Raw genomic sequence first — 27,879 nt, forward strand, 5'->3', positions numbered from 1 at the left:
TCAACATAACAACATAAGAATGTGGCAAATCCAAACTTCAAAACACTATTTTTTTTTTTTTTTTTTTAACTGGCATAAAAAAGTATTGGCATCTAACAAAAACATCAGGAATTAGCTATAGTGCAAAAGATAATAGATTTTGTAAGATATCCAAAACAGAAAAGTTCAAGAACAGCCTAACACATTGAAAAAACAGATTATATAAGGGATGTCCACCATAAGACATTGGTTGTATATATATAAAACTGCACTATCACTATGTTGAAAGAAGTGGTTAATACCTTCTACAGTCTCTACACAATTTACAAGTGACTTTCCGCATGGCAAATTCAAGCTTACACTTGATTTCTTAGAAAAAAAAATGATTAACATGAAAGCCTGTAATTTGTATCAGTGCTAGTTGAATAATGATCTTGATCTAGATGTAGAAATTGCTATGTCTGTCCCTCGCCAGTGAGTATAGACCTCTGAAATCCCCTGCATTCCTACAAGAAAACCCGTATTTCTTAAAGTTCTTCCAGTCTCCGATGAAGCACTGCTGCTCGCTGTTTCCCAGGTGTGTGGAAATGCCTGTCCCACACCAATCTGACAGACTTGAAGAATTGATTAACAACCCTCAGTAAAGTTTCCTAGAGAACCTGGAGGAAAACAGCAAACACTAGCTAAGGCCAACTGAGCAGCAGCTCTATGAGAATTAAATAGTCTTCATTTGTGTTGCAACAATCACTAATTCAGGCTGAAGCAGAAACATCTACCTCATCACCACTGTTACTTCATTACTTTCTACAGCCTGGGAAATGAGCGGCATCAGATTTTACTGCACGTTGTCTGCAAAGAAACATACATTAAAAGGAGGCAGTTAAACGGGACATGAAGATTTGTTATTGCTTGTCAAACGATTGAGGCAGATAATGCTTCTGTCATTAACTGTATGTTTGGACACACTGAACCTTATCAACAGCATCCAACTCCAGCCTCATGTAGTTTTAAATCAAAGTTTTATATTTGCTTCCATGGGCTAATTAACTGCTTCTTGCTCAAATCCACCAGCTTCAGAGAACTATGGATGACTGACATCACAGAGCAGAAGGTTGGCTGAGCCCCATTTTGGGCACATGGTATTGGAGATTTGCTAGACGAGGAAGAAAATATAAGTAAGATTGCACAGCCAAAAAGATTCAGCAATGTCTGGCTTTCACCTTCTACTAATCAAAAGGAGACAGAAAAGCCGATGTTGGACACCAGCAAGGAGAAACAACAGTCATGTTCACTTTTTTTCTCTTCAAATACCACCTAACTGCAGTTGGAACAAGCCTCAGATCTACAGGAAGTACCAAGTATGCCTACAACACACTGGAGTGATTTAGTTCAGCTCTGTGTTATCAGTAAAGAATAGCTGTAGCTGCCTTTGGATTGTGGATCTACCCGGATGATCGATTCCCATAGTTGCTTTGCATACCCATGAAAGAACAGCAGCAGTTAACTGTTGCTTATGTTCCCTGGTAAGCTAAGAAAATCACCTGTTACGAAACTGCTTCTAAAGCTAGTCAGGCAAATCTCCAACTTACACTTTCCTGAGAATTTACTACTTCTTTAGAAATTATTACAAGTGAATTTTCACCCCGGCATTCTTATTTAAAAAGTTAAATTAAAATTTAAAAAGCAACAACATTTAGAACCATGAAAAGGAAGGTATTTTCAGGAGATCTGAGATCTGGTCTGATGTTCAAATATCCTGATCCTTATTTTTTGTATTTCAAGAAATACCTTACCTGCTTCCCTCTGACACAGCATCCTGGTTTTACTAGACTTTTTTTTTTTTTCTTCTTCCCTAGGATAAACGCAACAGCATTTAGACAAGCTGCCTATCTCAGATTCTCAAGTCTGTTAGCCCTTGTGTTTTGTTAACTGTTATCTCTGTCGTGCTGTTTTTACAGCTTCCTTTCTTGAGCAAATGAATACCAGCACTTCAGAAACCACCACAGATCAGCTTAGCTTCCAAGTCCATCATTATATTTTGGAAGTTACCATCCTTCTCAAAACTTTCTCTATGCTCTGTAGTAAATTAACCCTATGTGCTTCCAGACCCTTTCTTTAACAAATACGCAAGTAAACAAGTTTTCACCACCTCTTCTGAAACAGGGATTTTCTGATCATTACCCCATAACTTACCCTGCATTATTATTGTTGGTAGCTGGTAAGAAGGATGAAAGAAAACTTAGCTCAGATCAATGAATTCAAGATACACAGGCTTTCTAACATGGCTTTAGCAACACCACCTTTTCAAGTAAGCATGCTCTGTAATCCCAAGGATTGTTTCCTTCTAGTGTTTCCACTGGTCTCTCCTCACAGAAAGACCCTATGGAAGAAAGGAGGATTTAGTGACATTTGTGAGTATGACAGGGAACCCCCTCAAAGGTAATGCAATGGATCCAGGTACTTGAAGGATTAAAATGATAAATACATTGAAGAAAAGAAACAAACAACACTTCAAATCACTATGCTTTATTAATACTTCGGAAACATCAGATCCTACAGTGAAGAATTCTTATCCCCACTTGTTTCCAATCACTGCTTTGAAACAATTTCTTGCAATATGCAAATAGATACATGAGGCACCGTGTGAATACAAAAGTGACAATACAAAAAAAATTAAACCTCATGCAATACATACATACATATATATATAATATGGTAATGTAGGATAATACACTCAAGCACTATTAGAATAATCCATATAAATGAACATACAATATGCATAGCATGTAATGATCAATGACAACAGGTTTCTGAGCTGTGAGCAGAACCAGTCAGTTTAAATAAGACGTTTAAGATACTAGAAACTGGTTAAGCCACAGCTTATAAAACCTGCTGTGTTGCAGCTTTTCTGCTCAGAGTCACAAGTGCAGATTAACATACAAAATAAATAAAGACTACAGTTCTACAACACTTGGCTAACAGCTCCTACTTCAAAGTCACTGGCCATTCTTACTTTCATTCAAGGTTCATTAGCCAACACAGTGGCAAGAAATGTGCCTAAAGCAACAGTTCTGCTCTTAGACTACTTTAATACTGATAAGGACACGTTTTTATGTCAGCAGGAGTAGTTACAGAAGTCTAACTTACCACTAAACAAGCAAAGGACTGAGGTTGTTATATAGAGCAGACACTGAAGAGGTACACTGGCTGAGAGGCTGGTTAGCCACGCGGTATGCTGCAGCCTGTCTGTTCAGTCAACTAGCGCAGGAAAGAGAGAGAAACGAAGCACTGAAGAAACTTAGAAAGCTTTCCCGCTCCCACCAAACAGTGCAAATGTTTGAAAGCACAGACAGTCTGCAGGAACAAGAAAATAGAGACAAGAATACTTCTCGAGTCCTGTATCCATGGTGAGAGCTACTCTTACCTGAAAAAAGCTCAAGTACTCCTATGTAATAGCATGCAAGTAACAGGATTTTCTTCTTACCCATCCAATAGTGGGCTACGCCAATAACAGAACAGTTGCTCTAGTCTCTTATCTTCCTAGCTGACCTGGTACTTTCTATGCTCTTGGTGTTGCAGGCATGCAAAGATCAGACTACTTCACTATGAACACAGATGAAATTAAAATTATACAGAGGCAACTAAGCTGACTTAACAGCCAACAGGGTTTACTGGTTAAGCAGTATTTTTTTTTTATTTTTTTTTGGGGGGGGGGGGGGGGGGTCAGGGGTAGCAGAAGGAGGCTGACAGTGTTAAAAGGCCATAAAAGGTAGCAGAAAGAAAATTGGGAAGAGAATGAGGAGGAGAGAGAGCAGGACTGACTTTAAGAAGAGTAAGTAAGAAATGCTATACTGGCAAAAAAAAGGTGTGAAGTTTTAACCCTCAACAAAACTAACATCTGGCTATTATTAAACATGACATTCCTTCAAATACACTGAAGAAAAAAAAAAGGACAGTAGTATTAATCATCCAGTATTAAGCAGAATGCCTTTTAACAAAGTTAAAAAGGGCAGCATGAAAAAGAGAAGCCACAGTATCTAATTATCCTGAGAAGGTCCCTCTAAGATCTCCCTAGTTTCCTAGCTATTATCTCTTTAGCCTTAGATACCCAAAAGGTATAATCTTTCCTTAGATAAAAGGATAAGTACTTCCTTCAGGGAGTGATCATCCAACCTTCCAGGTCCATCTGCCGAGGTGACAAACCCTTCATGTGCCAAAGGTACTGCCACACAAATGATAACAAACCAAGAAGTGATCAACTAGATTAGGGAAGACTGATGTTCTTGTGCATGGGTATCCAGAACCACTTCGTCATTTGTAAGTTCAGTACTTGATATATGAGTATCTCCCAGGAATTAGTAATCAGGTTAATAGTTTAGAGTATGATTACAGAATTTTCTCTCAACTAGAGTAGTCACAAAACCCACATAAATGTAACTTTCTAAGGAGCTGAATGTATCTTCTCTCTTCAGACTAAAAAGCACATATCAACAAGACATGAAACCCTGACTGAGAGGAGTTTGTTAACAAAACAGAGCAAACATTACAAAGCAGCCAAATTTATTTGCTTAAAACAGTGGTTTTAAGCTGACAGCATGCTGCCAACTCTTCTATGTTGCATTTTTTTTATTCAATTGTTTGCATTCCAAGAAGTTTGAAAACATTTCTTTCCCTATTGATTTTGTCCTCTCCTATTTGACAAAAGCTGCATCTCGCTAAATTTCTGTGCTGCCAACACAGCTGTCTTTTGTTTATTTTTGTGTGCACCAGCAGCAGCAAGCACAGCTTGGAAAACACATTAACTGGCAGCACTGAACAGCTTGCGGGGAGGGCTCATGCCTGCTCGGGCTCTGGCGGGTCACACCAAAATTAAGGTTTAAGCGATTCTCTCTTGAAAGGTTTTGGCTTCCTGTTCTATTTGGAGAGATAAGGTTATGACAAGAGCCTATCGGCTTATTTTAGGGTTTTTTAAGAAGTGTCTATGACAGATACGTGTGCAGATTCGCTCCCTCCATTTGATTACTTTTCAGCTGACATGACTGAAATCAATCAAAATAGCTTTATGCAAAGTAAAATCCATTAAACATATTAAAACCAAACAAAATGTATGCAGAAAGTGACAGGCTTAGTTCTTCAAGCTGTCACCACTACAAAACAAATGCTCAGCAGGGCTGGCTGTTTTACTGGCGGGGTTCAGGAAAGCAGGGAGGACCAGCCTCATGGCTTTGGTGCTGTCAGTTGTAAAGGTTACGACGGGCTTGGCAGAAAATCAATCCCTTTCCAGCACAACTATGGCCATGCTATCCATGTCTTTAGAGAGTACATGCAGCTTTGGGTAGATTAGGAAGTCTTGCACTCATTTTAAAACTTTTTTCTTCAACTGCAACCTTTCCTGAAAGGCGTTCCAGCCATCAGGAGCCATTCGCTCCTTAAAAAAGGGGAACAGAAAGAACATTACCTCCCAGTAGGATTTTGTCTGACAGCACAGGCCCAATTGTAAGAGGGACAGTAACAGACCTAAGTAGGGAAATTTAATTCAGGCTTAACTAGAGATAAATTACATATGAATCATCTGCAATCTGCTCTGTTGTGGCTAACATTCCCCCCACCTTCTCCCTAAAGCGTTTGCTTGCTACTTCAGTACTCTAAGAACAGAAATATACCTCGCCTGGTGCTATGCATTGTCTGCGTCCACGAGAACCCAAGTAATCACACAAAGAGTGGAGCTGCAATCTTAATTTAGGCGTTAAACACCTCAATTAACTGATTCTCTCCTTTACATATTGAGGGTATTTGCTGGCTCCTTAAAGCTATGGCTTTTTGTGCAACACCATTTAGAAACACATATGTTCCGCAGCCACTTGCTCTGGAACCACATTTTTGCTTGTTTTTAAAGGACTGCTAAAAGGGAAATTTCAACCCCAAACAGCTGCTTTAAGCTATCAACTGAGAATGGGCTCTCCAATGCAGACAGCCAACTTATCTCCCGAATTCAGAAAGCAAGAGAAGCACTTTTCCCAACATCCAACAAAAAAATGGAAATTTTAGTGGTTTTTCGTGACAGAAAGCTAATAGCACTGGAAACGCTTTTAAAAAGAGCGATATCTCATCTGACTTTGAATTCAGATAAGTGTCTATTAAATGCTATTAAAGTCATCACTGTGATTAACACTATTCAACTGCCAGCTCTGATGTAACTACTCTGTGTCCAATTACTCATCTCGTGAGAGCTTACCAGCAGCACCAACTCATTAACACACTTCATGGCATTTACTCATGGCAGCAGTTGCATAGTGACCAGTGACTGCGTATACCGAATGCTCCCTCTTAGCACTCCTTTACACGTAAAGACGTTTTAAAAAAAATCCATTTAGTAGCATTAACATCCAAGACAGTGCCGAGGGGTCAGAGTAAGTCACCTAGGATGCTTTTATTGTGATTTCTTCCCTGGCTGTTTGAAGACAGAGTTACTGCATCTGAGCGTTGCCTTTTTAATGGGTGTGTTTCTAATTCTTCCAAGCACTGGTATTTCACTCTAAAGAACTGACATTTGTAGCTCTATTTTCCAGCCCACTTCCTTTTTAAAATAGGCATTAATAATACTTAAATGCACTCCTGTCTCTCTCTTTCACTCCTCCATCACTTAGAGGGTGGATTTTGCTTAATCTCCCTCTGTTCTAAAATTTTTCCTGCCTTTCTATCCTCTGTATTAGGAAAAAGGAAAAAAAAAAATACACAACAAAAAACAAAAGTGATTTGTAAAATTGTAATCTCATCTATGTCATACCCAGAAGATGTTACTGTCTTAGGCATATTTCTTTGCAGGAGAGGGTGGAGCAGGGAAGGAAAGAAAGGTAGAAGTATGAATTACCCAGAACTACAAGGACTACATTGTATACCCACTAAGCAGCATGACTAAAGCTGGTTTTCAATCAAGCACAATGTGAGAATTTAAGAATGCTGTGTTTCAAAGATGCAGGCTCCTTTGAAAGGCAATTTTTCTGGTGCTGGGTTCTAATATGCAGCAGCAGACATCCAATTGAAGTCTAGTAAAATATGAAAATAATTTTTCATTGAACATTTGTCTTGAATCCTTCAGCTAACTTCTGCAGCTTCATAGATTTTGACTAGACTCAAACGTTGGTTTTGATGAAGGCTCATACCCAGTAGAAAGACAACAAGGAGACAGGCAAATTAGCCAATTGAACACTGTTGGACAAGTCATAATATACTGTAGATGATGCTAGGAAGGCCTGGAGAGATGACATCATTCTCTCACCACAACTACGTACTGTTGAAACCCAAGGGAGAGAAGGAAAACAACAGAAGAAAAAAAAAACACCCAACACCTGAAATCCAGAAAATTTTAAGAGGAATGATAAGAAAAGCTAACATAGCAGATTAGTACTTCAAATTAATAAACTAAAATACTAAATATAGCACCGTTCCATATATTTTGGAATATTTAGTTCAACTTCATAATCTTCTTCTAGAGCTCTTACCCGTCTCCTCCCCACCCATACTGGTGAGGCTTCTTTTAACCGTATTATGCATTATAGCTGCTAGCTACTAAAAGTGATAGTAACGTCACAAGTGAAACAAATACTGGAGTTTGCATGCCAACCCAAGGATGGTAAGACCATCCATTGTGATTTTCAATAACATTTTGAAAGCTCTCTTCCAAAATCTATAGTTGTGTCCTTTCTCATACTTCCCTTACTGATTTACAAGTCAAAACTTTGAAGTATTTTTGAGTTATAAAAAAATTTCCATAGTTTTTAATCAGACTGTCAAGAACAGATAAGGCATCTCCAAAAGCAATTCTCCCTCCCCAAATAGTATATTAAATCAAATTTTACTGCAGATGACATGGTGAGACTTACTTATTCCACTGATAAGATACAGACTGCTATTTTCAACCTGTTTACATCTCCTACAGATCTGACCAGTCTTTTTAAAGCTAGTAAGAAGTTGCTGAAAATTGGAGAAATATTTTCTATCCCTTCTGAAATCTGTATTAATTTCAAAAGGTTATTCCTGCTCACAAGGATCAAATAAATAATGTAATTGGTTATTCAGAAGGAAAACAACTTTTATGCTTTAGAGGAGAAATTCTGCATTCTGAGCTTAAGAATTAAGTTTATGATTACCACAGACAGCTTTGTAAAGGTGTATTTTACTTTTCTCCCATTTAAAAAAAATAATTCCAAATTTGATAAGACATTCTCACATGGCTGTAAGTCCACACTGAAAGACTGTTTCTTCTGTATTGCAAATCTGCCCAAAGAGATTAAAATAAAAGACCTATTACAAAGAATTAGGCTTGTTCAGTTCCTTCAGGAAACTTGGCAAATTTCAGAAACTAAGCTATACTGTGAACTTACTGACATTTCATTCCTCCCTTCATGAATACAATAGCTTCCCCCTCTCCTGATAAACCTCGGATAGCTGTGAAATCAAACAATTCTCTATGAATCTTACCATACTAACAATTGAGAACTCTATTTCCAAGACACCAAGAGGCACTAGTGGTCATCAGAATTTAGCATGATTCTGAATATCTGGGTTAGAAATCATAGCAATGGGAGATTAATCACGATTACGCAGGACTGAAGGCTTCCTTATCTGAAGTAGGTTCACTACAAAAATTAATACCTACCCTACCAGGCTACCCTCATAGAAAGCCTTCACCACGTATTTTAGGACAGCAAAATCTAGGATGGAGAAGGGGTTACAGCCTTCTCAGTGGAAAAGCAACTGTTGTTCAGCAAAACAGCAAAGTCATTGTCTGGGTTGCTATGCAATGAGATGGTAGCTCATGGAAGAAAGGCTGCGTTAAACTGTAAGATCACCCACAATAATCTGGCAAAAGGCTCAAGTCACCCGGGTAACTGCACTGCCCACACCAGCTGACGGTTCAGAAACAGCATGGACATAAGCACACTGCTGTTCTTGCCTTTGTTTAGACATCTCAACTCTTCTACCTCCCTAAGCAACACTACATTTCAACACATTTTGATCAACAGGGCTGACATATTGCAATGCCATGTGCTTCTAAATTAGGCATACAATCTTGCTGCCAGATGTAAAACATTTCTTGTTTAGATGCAGAAATTACTAACACATTTGCCATTGAGCCTTCAGATCTTGTTGAGTTCTGCTAGCCAGGCTAGCAAAGCAGGATAAAACACAGCCAGAGGATCTAGCATGTAATGGATCTAACAGTTGCAAAACAAAATACACATTCATTAAGACTCTTTCATCCTTACCTTAGATTCACATCTCCTTAGAAAGTTTAGATCCTGAAAATTTACAAAATATGGTCAAATCAACCATATATTAATCAAAAACTATTACTAAAATGTTCCTAGTTTGTGTTATTAAATTTTCTTGTGAAGGTTGGAAGTGTATTTCTTTTTAAATAAAGTTGTGATAATCAGACTGTTACTTTATGATCAACTAGCTAGGGCTTCTTGCATGTGGCAGGGGCAAATCACAGTAAGCATTGTGAGGCTTTCATTATAAGCCACGAAACTTGGCAACAATGAATGAGATTTTTTTTTTGAAACCTAGTTCCCACTAAAATCATTCACAAAAGTGAAAGAGTTAAGTGCATTACGCATTAATATTAATGAAATAGAAAAGTCACATTTTAAAAACACTACAAGCTGGCTCACCAGAGTATGACAAGAAGCCAGCAATCCTTGGGTGAAATATTTAAGGCACTTGAGGGTAGTCAGTTTTTAAAACCAGGTAATAAAGATACAGTCGCTTTAAACTTCTACTTTAAATAAAAACCACAACAAAATAAAGTAACACTGCAAAAAATTCCTCCAACCATAAAGTTCAGTAAACAAATAAACACTTAAAATTAAAATAAAATTCTCATTTGTTATAGTACACACACACAAAAAAAAAAAAAAAAAGGAGTGGCAGAAACAGAGCATATTTAACTGCTAGAGCATACATACTGTAAGGATCTCTCTCATATAGAACAGTCCTTTCTTTTCAGGTTGCCAGATAGCTAATAAAGTGTGTTTGTTAGAGAGAAATAATCCAGTGCAGTTAAATGTTGGATTTCCAGTTTACAAACCAGAGCATCCCCGAAAGCAGCTGATTTTCTATCATTCTTGCTTGGGATATTTCTGGTTAGCTTTCTTGCTCTTTCTCTGGAGCATTCAGTTTTATTTTCCCCTCTCCATACACACAAAATTAAATGTCTCTGAAGAGGCCACATCATTCTCTTAATATCATCTTTGGTACAGAACAGAAGTAACTTACACAGCACAATGGTGTGCTACTTCTGGTCACCCAGTTCTCTCACGCACCAAGCCCATTCCTACAGACCACACACACAGTAACAAGCTTTTCTTTGATAGTGACAGCTTCTCTCCTCCCAAATTCCATAGTAACATCACAATTAAATATAACATATAGCATTCTTCTTAAGCACTAATTTAAACTTTCACTCAAAATTCACAAATGGGTATTCTCACCCACTAGCTTATATATATGTTTCTTACCACCTCCAGGGCAGAGGGAAATGACCAGCAGCCCTGGGACACATTTTACAATTCTGCTCCCAGAGACAAAATAGCTGTACAAATCTCCATGTCTGCTCAGTGGTTTTTGAAGGGAGGGGAATAGAAGGAAAAGACAAATGGGAACTCAGGAAAAGGAGTCTTGGCTTTTTGTTAAATGTTTGTCCATTTGTCATTTCTTCCTGACACATTTTGCCTATTGTATTAGAGGCTTCTTCAGTGGAAAGCAGTTCCTTAACTGAACTTTTTTTTGAACGTTGTGGATTTTGTCACTGTGTGGCTGCTGCCTCACAGCTGAGGAAATTAAAAGGTGAGCCCTGAGCATCATCACCAGCCCCAAGGCTCTTAGTGTCTCTGAGACAGTCTGCCAAGATGTCCTGTGGATCCCTCAAGAACACCACTAAAACAGTGATGTTGTCACTGGATCCGTTTTCCTTTGCAGCAGCCACCAGTCTTTCTGCTGCTTTGAGACCCACTCCTTTGGTTTGCATTAAATGATCTAGGACCAAGTCTACAACCTCATACGGCTTGATAGCATCAAAGAATCCATCACAGGCTAGGAGCAAGTAATCTTCAGAACCAGTCAGCTCAAATGAATCTCCATCTGCATCACCAGAGATGTAGGGTTTCTGACACACATCACCTAAGACAAATGATCAAAGCAAAGACTTTATTACTTCAAATGTAAGTAGTTCTTCATCCACACCTGCTTTCACCATCCTAAAGGACAGATAGATCATATTCCAGAGATACCTGATGCAGGACCAGAGTAGTGAAAAGTTGTGTGTATATATGTGTGCGTGTGTGTGTGTGTGTATATATATATATATATATACGTGTATATATATATATATATATATACACGTATATATATATATATGTATATATATATATATATATATGTATATATACACACACACACATATATATATACACATATATAATAGTATATATATATGTACACACACACTAAATATATATAAATAAATATAAAATTTGTATACTGTGTGTATATACACACACACACACACACACACACACACAAAAGTTGAATAATAAGCTTGGAAGGGTTTCGTTTCCTTTGAAAACTCTTGGGGCCTAACTAAATCCAGTAATTTCTAGAGTTACTCTAATTCAAAATCTTCCTAATTTTGCAGGGAAATGAAGGAAATTCTTTCGAAGTTTACTGTCTTTGAAATATATTTGTGGAAGGAGATATTCAGGTCTTCATTTTACAAGCGCGCCTCTTGCACAGCCTTCAGAATGCTATGAAAATAAGGTATTTCTTAGCTAGCCAGAAATACAGCAAAACGCCACAAGAATCTGCTTGTTGTGCTTAGTTCATCAGTTTTGTAGACACTGTAATCAAATATGGATTGCTATTGATCCAAATAGTATTATACAAATTTATAATAGTTTGCTTCCAGTCATATATTACAGTTATCTACTGCACTTGTCCAAGGTCTGTTCTCTTTTTGCCTTATCCTTTGAGTAGCAAAGCAGCCTTGTTTAATAAGATTCTGGAATACTACAACTGAAGTGCCCTACCTTGATGGATATATGCTATTTGAAGGAGGATGTGGTAATCTGATTTAAGAGCTGCAGTCAGAAGATAAAGTGGACCAAAAAACACAACAGACATTTAGACACAAATATAAAGAAAGCTAGATGAACGTATTTTTTTAATACTTTCTCCACTTTTACACATGAAATTCTCCAAGTTTGTTAAGCTACTGGAGAACAACACAATGTCAGCGACATTCTAAGGAGCAAAAGCCTTATAAAATTTGAACTGTCAAGGCTCACATGCAAGACAGATGGTAACAGTGGTTTACTATTCAATTGATACTAAGCAAAGTGTTATTTATAGTCATACAGTCTCAGATGATGCATTTTGATCAAATTTAATCTGAACTGTACTAATTCTGATGGTTTAATCTTACCAATTGCTCTGGAGACAGCTAAGGTACCATTAACCCGCCAGCAGTCCATATAGGTTACACAGCCACCCAGAGCCTCGATACGTGCTCTCTCATCCTGAAAAACAGTAGAATACAAACGTTATAATGAGTCTACTTGTGGTTTACTGACCTTATTGTTAGTCATTCAAGTAAAAAAGACAGAACCCAAAACCAAGCACTGCCTTAGCTTCTGTATTTATAGCACGAATATAGCAAATAAACACATATCAGAATCTAGTTCAGAAACATGCACTTAATACGATTACTGGAAACAATCCACCTACTTCCCAAATGTGTCACAGCTTGTACAGAAAAAAATCATAAATATTAAGTTTCTGTCTCATCATGTTCTTTTCCATATGAAAGAGTACCCTTCCAGTCACTTCCTTCTATCCCATAAAGCTGGGTAAATATACACGTTTGGAATAAAAGACAAGACAGGTAGGCTATGTCACAATTAAATGTTGTGTTTGCATTGATACTACTTTTTCTACTTCAGTTACTACAAATATTCATGCTACGAAGGCAGATAGTCACACAATGCTATCTAAACTCACAGGATCCCCACCAAATTTTGTGTAATAAAATTCCTGGATATTTAAAATATATAGGAACTGCAATATACTTTAAGCTGGTTAGGCTAGCAGATTATCATTGGCTTTTGGATGGCAGTATAGAATATTATCGAAGTCTTCTGTGCTACTTATGTTAACATTTTAAATAGCTATTAATCTCAAAGTCTATTTATAACAGGCAGTTACACATTCACAAAAAAATCCTGTGAAAGTTTTCTAATTACTATAAATTTTGAAAAGACAGTCCGAGTAGGAACTGAAGTCAAGCCTGCCAGTACCATTAGCACTTTGTTGGAAGCAGCTTTTCAAAGCACACAGGTAGATGGAAAAAAAAAAGTCATTCTGTAAATCCTACTGCACTACACAGAAGTATGTAAAGCACAAAACATTTGAGCAGGCTCCATTCCAAAAGGTTTCAAGAGATATTCTGACAACACACACACAAAAAGACTTACTTCTCTCTCTGGTTTGTGAGGTTCCATTAACGTCACGGCATTTCCTTGCTGGACAAGCATTACTTGCGAGTCCCCTAGCCATGCTATGTGTAGCTTGTTCCCTACAATCAATGCAGATACACCTGTTGTACCACTCCGCAGCCTCTGCAGAATAAAGCAGATGTGTGAGGTGAATATTCAACAAGCTCTGCTTGTTGGCAAAATTACAAACTTAAGTTAATTAAACTGAAATGCAGTGCAGTAGACCTGTGATCATAACTCAGGTACGTGAAAAGGGTACAAGATATCAGACAGATCTGAAATAAACTATTTATTCTAGCATACAGATAGCTGATACCAACTCTGTTATGTTCTTCCCTTTCTGCTCTTAGTTCCCAGACTGATCAGTTACTGCTAAACAAAAGATAACAAGAGTTCACATTACAAGCACTGTTACAATACTGTTACAATTACTGTTACTATAAACCATCCTTCCATTGTACAGATTTGAAGAAAGAACATTCATCATACCAACTTGATTCAAAGCAGATGGATAATACTGAAGAACTGAAGTCTGTTATAGATAATTTTTGTAACTATGGAATACATTTTCATCTTGCTACCACTTGTGACATTAAAGATATGAAGAAAGAGGAAGATGGTGACCACAGTATCAGAAAACCAGAAACCTTTTCTCCAGGTAAGGAGTAGGACAACAGAACACCTAGAGACTAATTCTGGCAAAGAGGCAGCAGTGTTCTTTCAAATAATTGGTATGTCAGGATCACTTAAACCACATAACACTTCTTTTCAATCACTCATCTCAAACTTGCAAGCACTGCCATTTTGTTTTTCCTCAAAGAAAGAAATAATTTGATCAAAATAAAACCTTTTCACGTAGCATAATTTCATAAAGAAGTCAGCACTTCAAAGAAGCTATACTGCCAGAATTTTCTGGATAATACCATGTTGTCCAACAGTTCTTGCTGTTATTTAAATACAATGGAATTAATCTCTACCCACTCACCTCTCTTTTGGCTTTGGAAAGAAACATTTCATCTGTCTTCTGGAAAGAACATTTCAAGGCCTTTGAGGGATTCTTAACAATCTCTTCGTGTAGCCCAACATTTACATGTAAATGGGTTGCTGAATAATTAGCAGCATCCACTCCACCATGGCCATCAAATACCGCAAAGTAAGCGCGATCGATGTCATCCTTTTGTGGGGAGGGAGGGAGAAGAAGAAATACAAGCATTAAAAATAAAATAGTTCCTAAAGCAGTACCAGCAAGGGAGCAAAGGTTCTCTATTCTGGGCTTTCTTCCATATGATGTTGTATAGGTAAAGGCAATTTAAATCAGTTTACCCATGTGCTAAATGGATAAAATGGGTAATTTACAGGGGCATTATTTTCCTTATTGCTTGTCATTTAATATCCTTGAATATTTTGTAATTGAAACATCAGGTAGTTAGTTATGTAGTTCCACTGCTGTTGTTCTGTTCCCAGTCTGTCTTTTTTTTTTTTTTTTTTTTTTTTAGTTAAAACCTATCAGTTATCTGAGCCACAAGAACATTACAACTCTAGCAACATAGCAATAGGTAACTTCCCATCTCCCTACATCACTTATAACATGAAGCCCAATGTCCCAAGATCTTTCTTTTTCAGGGCATTAGTTAGCCCCTAGCAAAAGGATTCAGTAAGCACTTGCTCCAGGAGACATGATACGTACGTTGTGGCTACAAATTCTTACCATTTCCCAGATCATCCATCACTAGATCACTCTGTTTAGAGGAACGTTGAAAAGCTAACAAATTGACCTCCCCAGTTTTGTCCAGACTTACTGATAAACCAAAGAGCTGATTGAACTCTGGGAGCAAAACATGTCGGTCCTCCATTTTCCGTCGAATGTTACGGATGGCATGGATGGAAACAAGCAGGAACCGCTTCAGTGGTCTCAGTGGTGGCAACTGCTTCTGCCATTCAAAGCAGACATCCCGAAGCTTGTTAAAGAAGCAGCGTTGCAGTGACTCTCCATCCAGCACTGACAGCACAAAGACAAAACAGTAAGACGTGACTCATCATTTACCCCATCTTTCCTTCAAGTTTCTCTCCTTACAGCTGCATACCCTTATCCAGCACTCTGCCTCTACAAGCTCTGCAAGAATTAAAATAGGCTCCTGAGAATCATGTGGAAAAAAAGTGCCAATAATGGAGAACAGGGTACCACTAAGGACAAGAAAAGCTTCTTGTACTTACTGGTTGTCTTTCAAAAAGAGGCTCATCAAATAGGTAACTACATCAAACAACAATCATAACATGGATCCAAACATCAGTCTGGTGAGCTAGACATAAATGTGATTATTATGTAAGTAAAATGCACAAGGTATAGTGGTAGGAGTACATCCCTACAAAAAAAAAAAAAAAAAAAAAAAAAAAAGATCAAGTGGCAGAAATTCCAACTCAATAACAGATTGCTGTTCTCTTCGACACAAGAGTTGAAAAAATATTAGCCAGACTTTGGGTCAGGTTATGCCCTATTGAACCACTTCCACTGAAGCATCAAGGAAGTATGAGAATATATTTTATTGAGGTCAATAGCTCAACTCATAGTTGAACAGAACAGAATCAAATTTTAAGCTGTCATCTTTATCTTTTTAAACACACAGGACTTTAAAAGCTAGAAAAAGAGACAGAAGAACACCTCTGCAACTTTCCTGCTTTGTCATGACAGAGCAGAACCATAAAGACCTACTGAGCATAGTGTGAAAAGCTCCAGCCAGACACTCAAATCCTTTTCTGGATAGGTCCCAAAGATCAATTAATCCAAACTTATTGTTCATCAGACTGAATGATTTGGTTTTTGGCATTGTATCTGGCTTTGCAATATAGCATCTCTCAGAATAGATAATAATTTGAAGTTCTGTTATTTATGAACCCCACCTCAATGCTAAATCAACTAACTCCAAAAACATTGAAAAGATCATGTATACAGCAAAAATAATATACTGGCCACTAAAGCATGTCCTGAAGAACTGCAGTGCATAAACTATCTTTTCTATTTCTCTTTTATCCTTACTCCTACTAACACTGCTAGCATTAAAGCTTCCTCAGAATTTATTTTATAACTTTTAGCTCTGAAGAATTTCTTTTCCTCAGCAATGCTAGATGGCCATCTTCAGATGCATCTCTGAGACTGAAGAATTGAAAGCTTAGGTTTAAGCACAGATCTTTGATTAGCAGTCACTAAATGTTATCCAAATTACTTTTGATTTGCTCAATATACAAATATGAGCTGGCAAGATATAAAAACTTTTAAATATTAAGTTATCCCATAGACAAATATACTTCAATAGGACAGCACCCTAAACAGCCTTGTCTACAGCTATTAGTCAAGACATGTACAGGTATATACCAATGCTGACCAGGAGATTCAAATATATATTGCTGTTTAAGTACCAAGCTTGTGAAATTTGACATAGACTTTTGTACCTTAATGCCAGAAATTTTTCTGCAGTGCACCACATCAAACAGTAGTATTCGTATAGGTACACATACATACCTTACTTGTATATAGTCATTTCTCTTTCATTCCAAGAACGCTTTTTGCCAGAGTTATTATTGCAATGTAGGAAGAGAGCCCATAGTGTGCTGTAGCACAAGGAACATCTTTCTTCCTAGCTGTACAAATGCACACCAGCTCACGTGTGCAATAACGTGTAACTGCTACAGTTCACATCAAATATAATTACAGGGGAGTCAATAACGGGGCTCAACAGAGCGCAAGATGCTCTGATGACCAGTGGCCAGCTGCTCTGTGAAATATTTGTGCTGAAAAACTACAGAATTATCACACATGGGTTACAATATGTCATTTTGTATTTTCCTATATAGGTTGTGTAGTACCAAATAAAGACACACTACCGAAGCACATAGTCACAATACAATAAGATGCAACCCCCCCCAATGAAGGAAAACAGAAAAGAAGATAGTTTTGTATCACTTTTGACAAGGGAAGATCTTACTGTGCCTTACGGTTGTTCCTGCAACCACAATACAGAACCCCTGTTTATGGAAGATCAATACTTCAATGTCCTTCAGTTTCCCCTGCCTGAAGTCATGCTCTAGCACTGCTGCCCATACCTTTTTATTTTCTAACAATTGCAACAATCTAGTTGCACAAAGCTCTTTTGTCCATTCATCTCAGGCAGCATCCTCTCCAGGTTAGCTTAGGACTGAAGTTGGGGCAGTCGCTCACAGACCAACACATAGTACAGAGCGCAGATACCAGTGAGACTAACCTCAAAGTGATTACAAAAGGCACCCAGGAGAATCTCTGAAGGCTTGCAGAACATACAAGCGGGTGGCAGTCAGGCATGCTGAGGGTCCAGCCCCACTGGGGGGCAGCAGAGGGTGTGATCCCCTGCCCCCGGCCCAACCCCACTCCCCCTGGGAATCTCAGGAGGAAGAGAGACAGTGTATGTTGTTTAGACCCCAGCGAAGTTGATACGAAGCCAGCTCTTCTCATGCACAGTGCTAGAAACTCGCTAAATCTCTCCAGACACAGAAAGGCTACAACATTAGGCAAGGGAAGAAATATTCAGGGTGCAGCAAGATTTAATTGTGTTTTCCCGCCCCGTTTCAGGTTTGTAAATGCCTAATGAAGTAGGCTTCTCAAAAGTGTTGTGTCCTGGCCACTGCCACAGCTCTGCTTGGAGATGCATCTGCCATGGCACACTGAACTGCCTTTGAAGTCATCCCAGAGCAATGGAAGGATGAGGATTTCCCCTTACAGGATAGACTTGTTGTCAAAGACATCTCTCTTCTCCATTTTTTAATCTTCAACTGCATCCTGCTCCATTTATATTCTTGTCATTAGGATTGAAGGTTTAGTGAAGCCTAATGTTAAGTACTTCAGCATGTAAGTGCAATATGACCATCTGTTAGAGGGCTCAAACCCAGTACTCTATCACCACGGTCTGTTCTCTCCCTGATTCAGTCAGATAGGAGAAAACGCAAGTGCCACGTAAAAGATACATGATTCAAATTCTTCATAATCCCATCCTCATGGGAGAGGGCAGGGAGAAAAGAGGGAATAATTGATAAAACACAGAGACTTGATAAACTTGCCAAGAAAAAGACCTTTAGTTTTAAGATATTCAGTTTCTGGAGGGCCCAAAATCTAGTTTCCAAGAACACACAAAAGCAACATGGAGTACATGGATGAATTTAAGGTGTTACTATGGCTGCATAATAGCAATTGCGATGATGCCAGCATCAATGTATATGTATACCTAGCTAAAGTCAGTCTACCAAAGGAGACGGGGCACTTAGAAAATACTAGAGGTTATCAACTTCAGTTGCAAGTTGCAGTAGTTCATTGAGAAAAAGGAAAGTTCTTAACTAGTTCAGTTCAGGAAGCACTGTGGACATACTCAGTCATTAATTATTTTGGGGAAGATAAACACTCTTCCCTTTCCAGAAAGCCAACCCACACATTCAGTCCGTGGCTCCTGACACCACGTTTGCACAGCTACCTTTTATTCCACAGGAGCAAATACAGTTCTATTCACTACTGTTTGCAACATAGCCTAACCAAATATTCTGGGAAACATTTCAAAACACTGAAGTCTTCCAAAAGACAGCCTCCGGGAAAACCACAGAGGGAAAAAGTATACTTACAGGTGAACCTTTCCTCATCTCCTTCTTCCTCCGTTTCCACACTTTGCTTCTTAAATTCAGTCAAGTCTGTTCGAAGAACTTCATCAACTGCAGCATGGATCAATGATGCTGCAAGAAGTGGTGAAAAACCTCTGCTGGTAAGAAAAGGAAGGGAAAGACAAAATACCATTAGTTTAAATTGAGCTACAACCTCACTGTTTATGACTGCTGACCTCAGCTCAGAATTAGAAAGCATTAAACACAATCGATAGTTCCAACTTTATTAGTAAACTCGTAGAAGAAACCATATGTGTGATGTTTATTCATACAAATGTTCAGTGCGATCTTCGGTTAGACAAGTGCTTTCTCAAGAATGCAGAGAAGTGCATGAATCATGTTTTCAAACTGTTGCCTCCCACTTCAGCCACAGATGGTATGTTCAGCTCTCCGATGGAAATGGCTACCTCCAATTCCAGTCTCTGAATGCAACGTTTTCTTTCTATCCACTACAGAACACAGCTCACTTGCAGCCAAAATGTCTCACCACAGTCAGCATAGAGATCTCTGCACTGTGGCACACACGCATCTCCAAAATGTTACTTAGGACTGCAATTCCCTTCCCTCTACAAGAGAAGTCACGCTCAGTACTAACCCACAAACCTGTCACGCTCAGTTTCTCCTGACTGGAAGTTCTCCAAAGAAATTGCCTGGGAAGAAAGCACAAAGGGTTGGCACCGGGGACTAGGCCTGATATTCAACTGAAGCTTTCAGGTGAGCTTCTAGAAGACAGTAACACTACACAACCTACAAACTCTCCTTTTTACTCAGTGTTTTACACAAGCTATCTGCCTTATCGAAACACGCTTGTTACAGTGCTTCTATATCTGTGAAAAAATAAGCTCCGTCCAACTTTAAAATGGGACTACTAGAAAATGAGTCTTTTATATTCACTATATGCCCATGGCAGGCACTAACAATTACAGTATGCAACACACATTCCAGACATTTTCTATGAGCACAATGAAGAATAAGCGTGGACATCCACAAAAAGAATTTTATCTGTTGTTCATGGAGTGTTTGATGCCCACAAAGCCCTGAATTATGCAACCAAAGCAAATAACACATTAAGGCACCTGCAGCGAGTCAAGGACAAGCTGTTTTGCAGGGAAACATTTAAAAATTCCTGCATAAAACTGGCAGGCTAGAGAGTAAGAAATGGTGGAAGCAAATGGTCTCTGAAGAGGCTGAACAAAGATAACTGGTTCTGCGTGCACAGAAGAGAGGAGGGGAAGACTGTGAGCTGCTAGATCCCAGTGACAACAATCTGAAATGCATTTTACCATTGTGCTTCTGAAAGAGAGGCCTTGTCATATCCTCAGAGCCACGTACGAGTACCTCCTGTGGCAGCAAACAAAGAGCATTGTGTTAGTCAGCAGGCTGCGAACAGAAGCGTGTTTTATGCTCCGCATTCGGCAGTGGTGATGGCCTTCTCTAATGAGTCATTTCAGTACTTCAAAAAGATGGCAACGTGTTTCTGCTCCTTTCAGTGCTAGCTGCAGTCATATCATCACAGGAAACCAGCAATTGGCATTATTTGACTTTTTTTTTCTTTAAAGACTAATGCATTTAGCAGTCAGTTCCCTTCCTACTTAAAAGTAACAATGCAATACCATCACCATGACACCAACAGACAATCTTTTAAAAGGTCAGGCAAGAAATACATCTGAAATGGAGATGGCTAACAGTCCTCCTTCCTGTTTTCCCTAGGATAGGTGGAAAAGAAACAAACATGAGAATACAAGCCACACAAATGCAATCAGATGCACTGATGATGCTCCTGTAAGTCAGAAACATTAGTTAAAGCAGGTTCTAGCTCCAGAAGTATTAAGAGGAGCAGCTATGCATTTAAGTGCATAGAAAACCACAGCTTCAGCCACCTACAAGCCTCTTCTGCTCCATGGGAGAAGAAATTCAAATCCAGCCTTGGTTTCCAGTTCGGCACCAGAACTGATTGCCACTTCGTAGCCTTCTGCTTTACAAAGCCCCAGTTTGCTGAACTAGGTCCCTAGAAGGAACCTTAAACGAGAGGCATCGTGCTAAATGCCATAATTCACAAATCCCACATAAACCACTACTCACAGGAAGCTGGTAACTAGGAACAGGTTTACAAGTTATTAGGTCACATCCTTCAACTGTGTCCAGTTGCCACCCAGTTCCTAAGAAGGAAATCCAAGATTCCTCAGTACTGATATGCTTCATTCAGCTTTGCTTCCTATGCATTTCCTCCCTATCCTCCTTTAAAGTTTTACAAATGCGACCAAGGAAGGACAATGCCTGCTTACTGGGACTTTGTTAGGCAGCCAGCAAGAGCAGTGGGCAGCTGGTTCTGACACACTGACATGAGGGAAAATAGAAGTTTAAAAAACATGACCCTAAGCCCAAGAAGCCCAAAACTCCCTGCTGATGGGCTGAGCCAAGCCTAACTTAATTTTCATGAATCAGAAGAAATACTGTAACTGCTTCCTAAGTGGGAAAACACCCATGTTGGGAGGAAGAAGGAAGCTGGCGGGGTGTGTTACATGGAGAGGAAGCTACCTTCTGCAGGAGTCCCAGAAGAAACATGTCAGCCCCACTTCTATGACACATGCAACGCTAACTACTTAGCCTCAGCCCACACAGGCTAGCAGTAAACAGCCTCAGAGTTTCTTTGCCACAGGCTATTTCTTTGTTAACAAAAAGGGTGTGTTTTGACCACAGAAAAAATTTAAAAGAAAAATAATACATGTTGGAACAGTGGAGATGAGGCACTGTAGCTTCAACACCAGCTAAGTCAAAACACCAGTGGCTGGGGCAGAGAGTTCATATCCTCCAGCTACTCCATGGTAAAGTATAAGCCTTGTTTTAAAGACCTGAGTACAGATAAAAGCACTAAGTTGAAGAGTAAAGCCACGCTTCTGCTAATAAGTAACACAGATTTATATGCCATCCTCCTCCTGCTAATAAATAACACAGATTTATAAGCCATCCTCCTCCTTGAAAGATTCTGCACAACTGGACACATACTGTACTGTTAGAAAGAACTATGTAAAGGTTTGCAAAGCTTCTCTTGATATCCATACCTTGCAGCCAAAATAAAGTTACACACGGAAGCAGAAAGCAATTATGACATTTTGCATAGCCTCAACTTGGCATGAGTTACAGAAGTGAACTTACTTTTCTCCTTGTTCACTTGGTTCCTCTCCTGCAACACAACTTAGTTCTCTATTTTATAACACATGAAAAGAGCAACTGTCACTGACCCATACATATTGTCCTTCGGAAATAAAAGACAATGCACACAGGTTTCTTCAGGAGCCAGAAACCCTGGTAAGATCACTTTATTTGGGTCTTCAAATACCCCAGAACACCTGCGGTGAGCGTTGCCACCGGCTCCATTCTGTCCCATCAATACAAGTGATATACAAGTGAGCCTGTTCAGCAGTCTGCAGGACACAGCTGCATTTTCAAGGGGTCAGGCCCCTCTGCCTCACCCAGAGCCTCAGCTATGGCTGCGCTTCTTTCAAAGGCTTGAAAACACAACAGGCTTTCTGTTGTGCTGTGCCAACAGCTTGCGGCAGCTTTGAGGAAGCAGGGAGTACTGCAACAGGCGGCAGACTCCAAACAGCTGCTCTTCGGCACTTCCAGCAGAGGAGCAAGCTCTGTGTAACCTGGTGGAGGGTGGTACAAAGCCCCACGAGAACCTTCCAAACACCCGATGTTTACACAAAGCCTGCTGCATTATTTACTTTTCTTGGAAGGAAAATAATTCACGCTCCCTAACACACGCTCTTCCACGGCAAAGCCAGGAAGTCTCTGTGTGTACAAGGACAAGCACAGGAGATTGCCGACTGTGCTGCCTACGTTGGATGATCACTTGCCACCTCTCAAAGAAAAAAAAAAGTTGCATGACATTCTTTCAAGATATTAAAGTGCTGCCACAGCACCACTGTACAATTTTCTCTCTCTTTCAGAGTATGTATTATATATAATCTATATACACACAGACAGAAAGAAGTATGCAAGTACAGGCTGTGCAACCAAGAGATGCTGTATCTGCTAGCAAACGCTTCTAGCTTAAGTCAGCCGTAGCAAGAGCACAGGGAAGATTTATTTTTGCTCTTATTTGCTACACAGGGTCTGTAACAGCAGAAGAGCAGATACACTACAGCTTTGCCACTAAAGCAAAAGCTCATCACTGTGTAGTCAGTATGTGTTTGCAGAACATTGCAGCCACATCAGCAAAGCCATTTTAATGCAGGTTTGCAGATGCTAGCAGTTCTCTATCAAGTCTCTCACGATGCTGAAATAATACCAGGTCACAAGTTTCCTAATAAACAAAAGCTGCTTGTATTCACTGTTTTCTCCCCCATCTGCTATTTTTGTTTCTCTCCCCCAGATTATGTATCAGGATATATACATATACATATGTATAAAAATCTTGTCTCCTGTCAAGGAGAGAACATCTGAAATCCCAAAATGAATGGGAAGTCATTTCTTGCATTAATGACACCAGGTCTTTAGTAGATGAACACTGATGGAACTAAAACAAAACCAAACAAATATAATACAAATGCATGAACAATGAGCAAAACATCCAAGTTAAAGGGAAACACGATTTCACGTTTTCAAGCAGAGCCAAATAAATTAAGTACCCACAAGTCACCAAAAAGTTTCATCATCATCATAGATTTAATCTTTTTTTTTCCTTCAGCGTTTACTCAAGTTCTTTTCTCTATTGCATTGCAGGCTTCCCCATACACATGCTTTCTTTTTGAAGGCAAGGTCTTCTAAAAACCCATTTACTGGGCACTAAATCAACAGTTTGTCCAGCCTCTATATACTGCTGGAGGCAGGTCAGGACTGCCAAAAATGTTATTAAGCATACACACATCCAGCGAGAGCTCCACATCTTTTCTGGCAGGATGACATACAGCTTGACAGGAGCTTCTGAAGCAGCAGTGGGCAAACCAGCTGCAAGAGAAATCACGCTGGTTTTGACCATCACCCAAAATTACCAGAGCCAATTTGTTAATCATTGACTAAATTAACTAGGAAACTGCAAAAGTGCTACATTCTTCTTGTACATTAACTTTATCAAGGCTTCCAATTCTAACATGATTAATCATAAGCTGCTGAGAACTCTGGCAGGAATGGCCTTCTCTTTCAGGAAGGCTGATGCACGTACCCTTCCACTACCAAGCACAACTGGTTCCACAAAAAGCAGAAAGTTTGTTTGAAGGCACGGGCAGATGAAACTCACTTTCCTGAAATGAACAGACCGCTGACACTGTAAACACGTTCCTAGCAAAGAGAATTATTGGTGCATTACAGTAACATACACTAAGTGGTAAAAATTAGGAGTAAGGAAGAAAGTTTTAGGTGATTCTTTAAAAGCAGAGGCCATGGTAGCTGGGTTATTAGCTTCCAGAGAGAATGGCACTAAACAGGGTTTTTAGAAGAGATTGGGTAAACCAGAGGCAACATAAGTCCCCTCCCAATCCCACTCCATGCGAACATCACATAAAAAAGCATCTTAATTGCAGAATTAACTATTCTAAAGGCAAGGAATTGCTGAAAATAAAGACACCAGGGCAACATCCTGGGTGCAAGCATTACAGTGTAAAACACAAAGACACAAAACAGGATGCTGAGGTAACTAAGAGATGAAACATTCGTTTGGGAGGGGTCACAACAGGAAGCCAGAGCTCACAACTGTTATTGTAGTAAAGTCTCCTCAAACAGGAAACCTGCTGGAATTTCACATTGTTCTTTGGCTATGTGACAGGATGGCCTTACAGGTTTCAGCTCCTTTCAAGGCAAAGAAGAAACTTGTGTATTGGAGCTCTGACTTCACCTTGTGTTCTGTTTCAGACAAAGTAAAATTTCAGGTTAATTTCTAAAGTTTTGGAAATAACTAATGGACTTCTCACTCACATTGATCTATTTTCAGATTGTCGTAAAACACAGCTCTTATCCAAAAGTGTGTTAATTAAAATTCTGCAAAGCAAGATTACTTAAACCTGCCCCAATTCTTCAGTGTTTTATGCAAGTATTTAATTCTGTACAAGGCAGGCAGTTCCATAGATTTAAATTAATTATTTAAAGTAGAAGCATCTGCAAAGCTTTGGTGTATTCGCAATTTAACCCAAGCCCTGAGGAAGCAAAAGTGGCTGTCTTAGAGTGCTAGCTACATTTGCAGAAGGTAGTTAAAATAACTCATTTTAGATTTGTAAAGACATCCCAGGGGTTAGCTGGACACATCCAACTCCTTCCACACAAGTGACGTGTGTAGCCTCGGAGGAATAACAGCATTCAAAATCTTGTCATTGGACACAGATGTTATTCCCTACCCTGTTGTCTTCCCAAACACAATCCTGATCGACGGCGGAGGAAGAATGTTTCTCCTTGTAAAGACACAAAGGTTTGCACCTCCAAGCAACTAGAACATGAGCTAACCCTCACCACATGCTGTCTCAGGAGCTAAGGATATTGCCAGACCGTTATTAGCCCAGGCTGCTCAAGGCACACTCCACAGATCTGTGTGGGTGTGAATGAAGTATCTGACAATGCTGAAATAAGAACTGTGCACCAAACTCAGCTCCCAGTAATGCTTTGATCTATAGACAAGTCCTTCATCATCACAAATCATCACATAAAACACGCTCTGCAATGCTGGAGTGTTACAGAACTCAAACTGAGCAAACTCAGAACAAGCTTCAATGCATGCAGTCAGCAAGGTACACCTAACAGCACCTGCAGGGTGAGAGACCTGGGGATATTAACACTGAAATATTTGAGCATGAATATTTTTCACTGAGCTGCCACCTGTGTGTTAGGGATATCACCGTGATAGCCTGCAACAGCACATCCCTGGATCTATGCTACAGTGACCTCTTTGGAACTTGCTTCCTAATCTGGCATCACCTGTGCATTTTTAGCTACTTTTACACAAACATTTAAATGCCTCCTAAGACATCCAAGGCTTTTTTTTTTTTTTTTTTTTTTTTTTTAATTTTAGCAATCTTCTTTCTCCTATTTGTTTGTATTTCCTCACCTATCTTTTGTCAAAGATTTGGGGGAGTCAGATTAAATGCAAAGTTTATTTAGCCTTAAGCTGCATTTGAGATGACATTTGGCAATTTCTCACAGTCACAGACTTCAGTTTTCAGTTTTGGTCCTTAGTTACATGAATTACAAGAAGGCCTGCACTTCCAAATTCCTACATTCCTGTCCTGGCCTTGGTCTCTACCAGGCTCTTCCTCCACGTGCAAGAACTTAGCCAAGCCAGGGTGACACTGCAGGCTTCCTGCAATTGTAAGGCAAGCTCTGTCTGCACCAGGAGTCCAGAACTGAGCTGCAAGGCTGCTGGGATGCCTACACTTGACACTTCATGCACGCTGTACTATGGCCAAGCACACAGCTGCACAAATGCCTGATTCTGTTTCGCCTACTGGCAGCCAAGAAAATATGTAAGAACACTAACCTGACGTACTGTTGTTTTCCAAGCCCAGTTTGTGAAAAGAAGTATAAAATAGATTTTTGCATTTTTACTCTGGGTTGCTTTCTTTTGCTGCCTTCCCCTTTGTTTATGTGTATTTTTCCAGCTTTGGAGCTCAGAAGCCCCACAAAGCAGGCAGTCTAATCAGAACTGGCTGCAGGGCAGGTATGTGAAAAATGCAGTTTCTGACAGGGCAGGCCCCTTTCTGGGTAAACACCAGAAGTGACAGGTGAGATGAAAGCATCGCAAAAGCAACGTTAACTTGTTAATGTGCGTGCTAGAGAACAATGCAGTACTAGAGGTAAGTACCTCATAAATGCCATTTTTTAAATCGCTGCAGTTTGAAGAATCTATCCTGTACCTGCACAGCCTCATGCCTTCCTCCAAGATAACCTGAGAGAGCAGTACCTTGCTCCACGTGGCAGGTGGGCTGCCATGGGTCCGTTCAAGCCTGGCATCACCCTTGTTTAAAGCACTCACCCAGACCCTCTCCAGCTCCAGGGCGCTCAGAAGTGGAGCACGCAGGGTGCGTGTGCAGGCTCCTTCAGGAACACCACCGCTGCGCTTCGTCTGGGAGCAGTTCAGTGAGGGCACAACTCAGTAGCACATGGATCACAACCTAAAAGCGCACTTTTTAACGCATTTCTCACCTGTAGGTCTAGGCACAGCGTATAACTAAGCAGTGCACGCCATGGAATTGATGCTACGCCTGGAGCATCGATACACAGAAAGCGATTTGATTTTTTTAAGGCAATTCAAGAACCTGAAGATCACCGGCACCTCCAACAGCACCACCTCCTCCTCAGCGCCCACAGAGCCACCCGCGGGCAGCCGGCGATGTTGGACGAGCCTCGCCTCACCTCACCTCACGCCGCTCCCCCAACGAGCGGCCCCCGCAGCCCCCTCAGCCCGCCCCCCGCTCTCCCCCTCAGCCCCGGGGCCCTCACCTGCCGCCCAGGAGGCTCCTCGCCGGCTCGGCCAGCGCCCCCGGCACCTCGGCCCGGCTCAGGGCGCCGCTCCCCGCCGCTCCCCACGGCGGCGGCTCCCCCGGGCCCAGCGGAGCGGGGAAGTCCCGCAGGAAGGCGCCGAGGGGAGCCGCGGCCGCCTCCGCTCCCAGCGCCATGGCGGCGCCGCGCTGAGGGGCGGCGGGAGGGGGGGGGGAGGGGGAAAGGGCGCCCTGACGGCTCCTTTAAG

General features: G+C 40.2%; 1 protein-coding gene across 1 annotated transcript; it reads right to left on the minus strand.

Annotated features, from left to right (window-relative positions):
- Positions 1–2,489: 2,489 nt before the first annotated feature.
- Positions 2,490–27,808, minus strand: PPM1F (protein phosphatase, Mg2+/Mn2+ dependent 1F; the record flags this gene model as incomplete). Its single annotated transcript, XM_084297567.1, has 7 exons — positions 2,490–11,163; positions 12,464–12,557; positions 13,512–13,655; positions 14,518–14,706; positions 15,332–15,531; positions 19,170–19,300; positions 27,633–27,808. 7 exons carry the CDS (start codon positions 27,806–27,808, stop codon positions 10,790–10,792), a joined length of 1,308 nt encoding a protein of 435 aa, XP_084153693.1. The 3' UTR covers positions 2,490–10,789.
- Between the last annotated feature and the right edge of the window lie 71 nt (positions 27,809–27,879).

Source organism: Netta rufina (assembly GCF_964035555.1).
Source record: "Netta rufina genome assembly, chromosome: 17".
In the NCBI taxonomy this organism is placed as follows: Eukaryota; Metazoa; Chordata; class Aves; order Anseriformes; family Anatidae; genus Netta; species Netta rufina.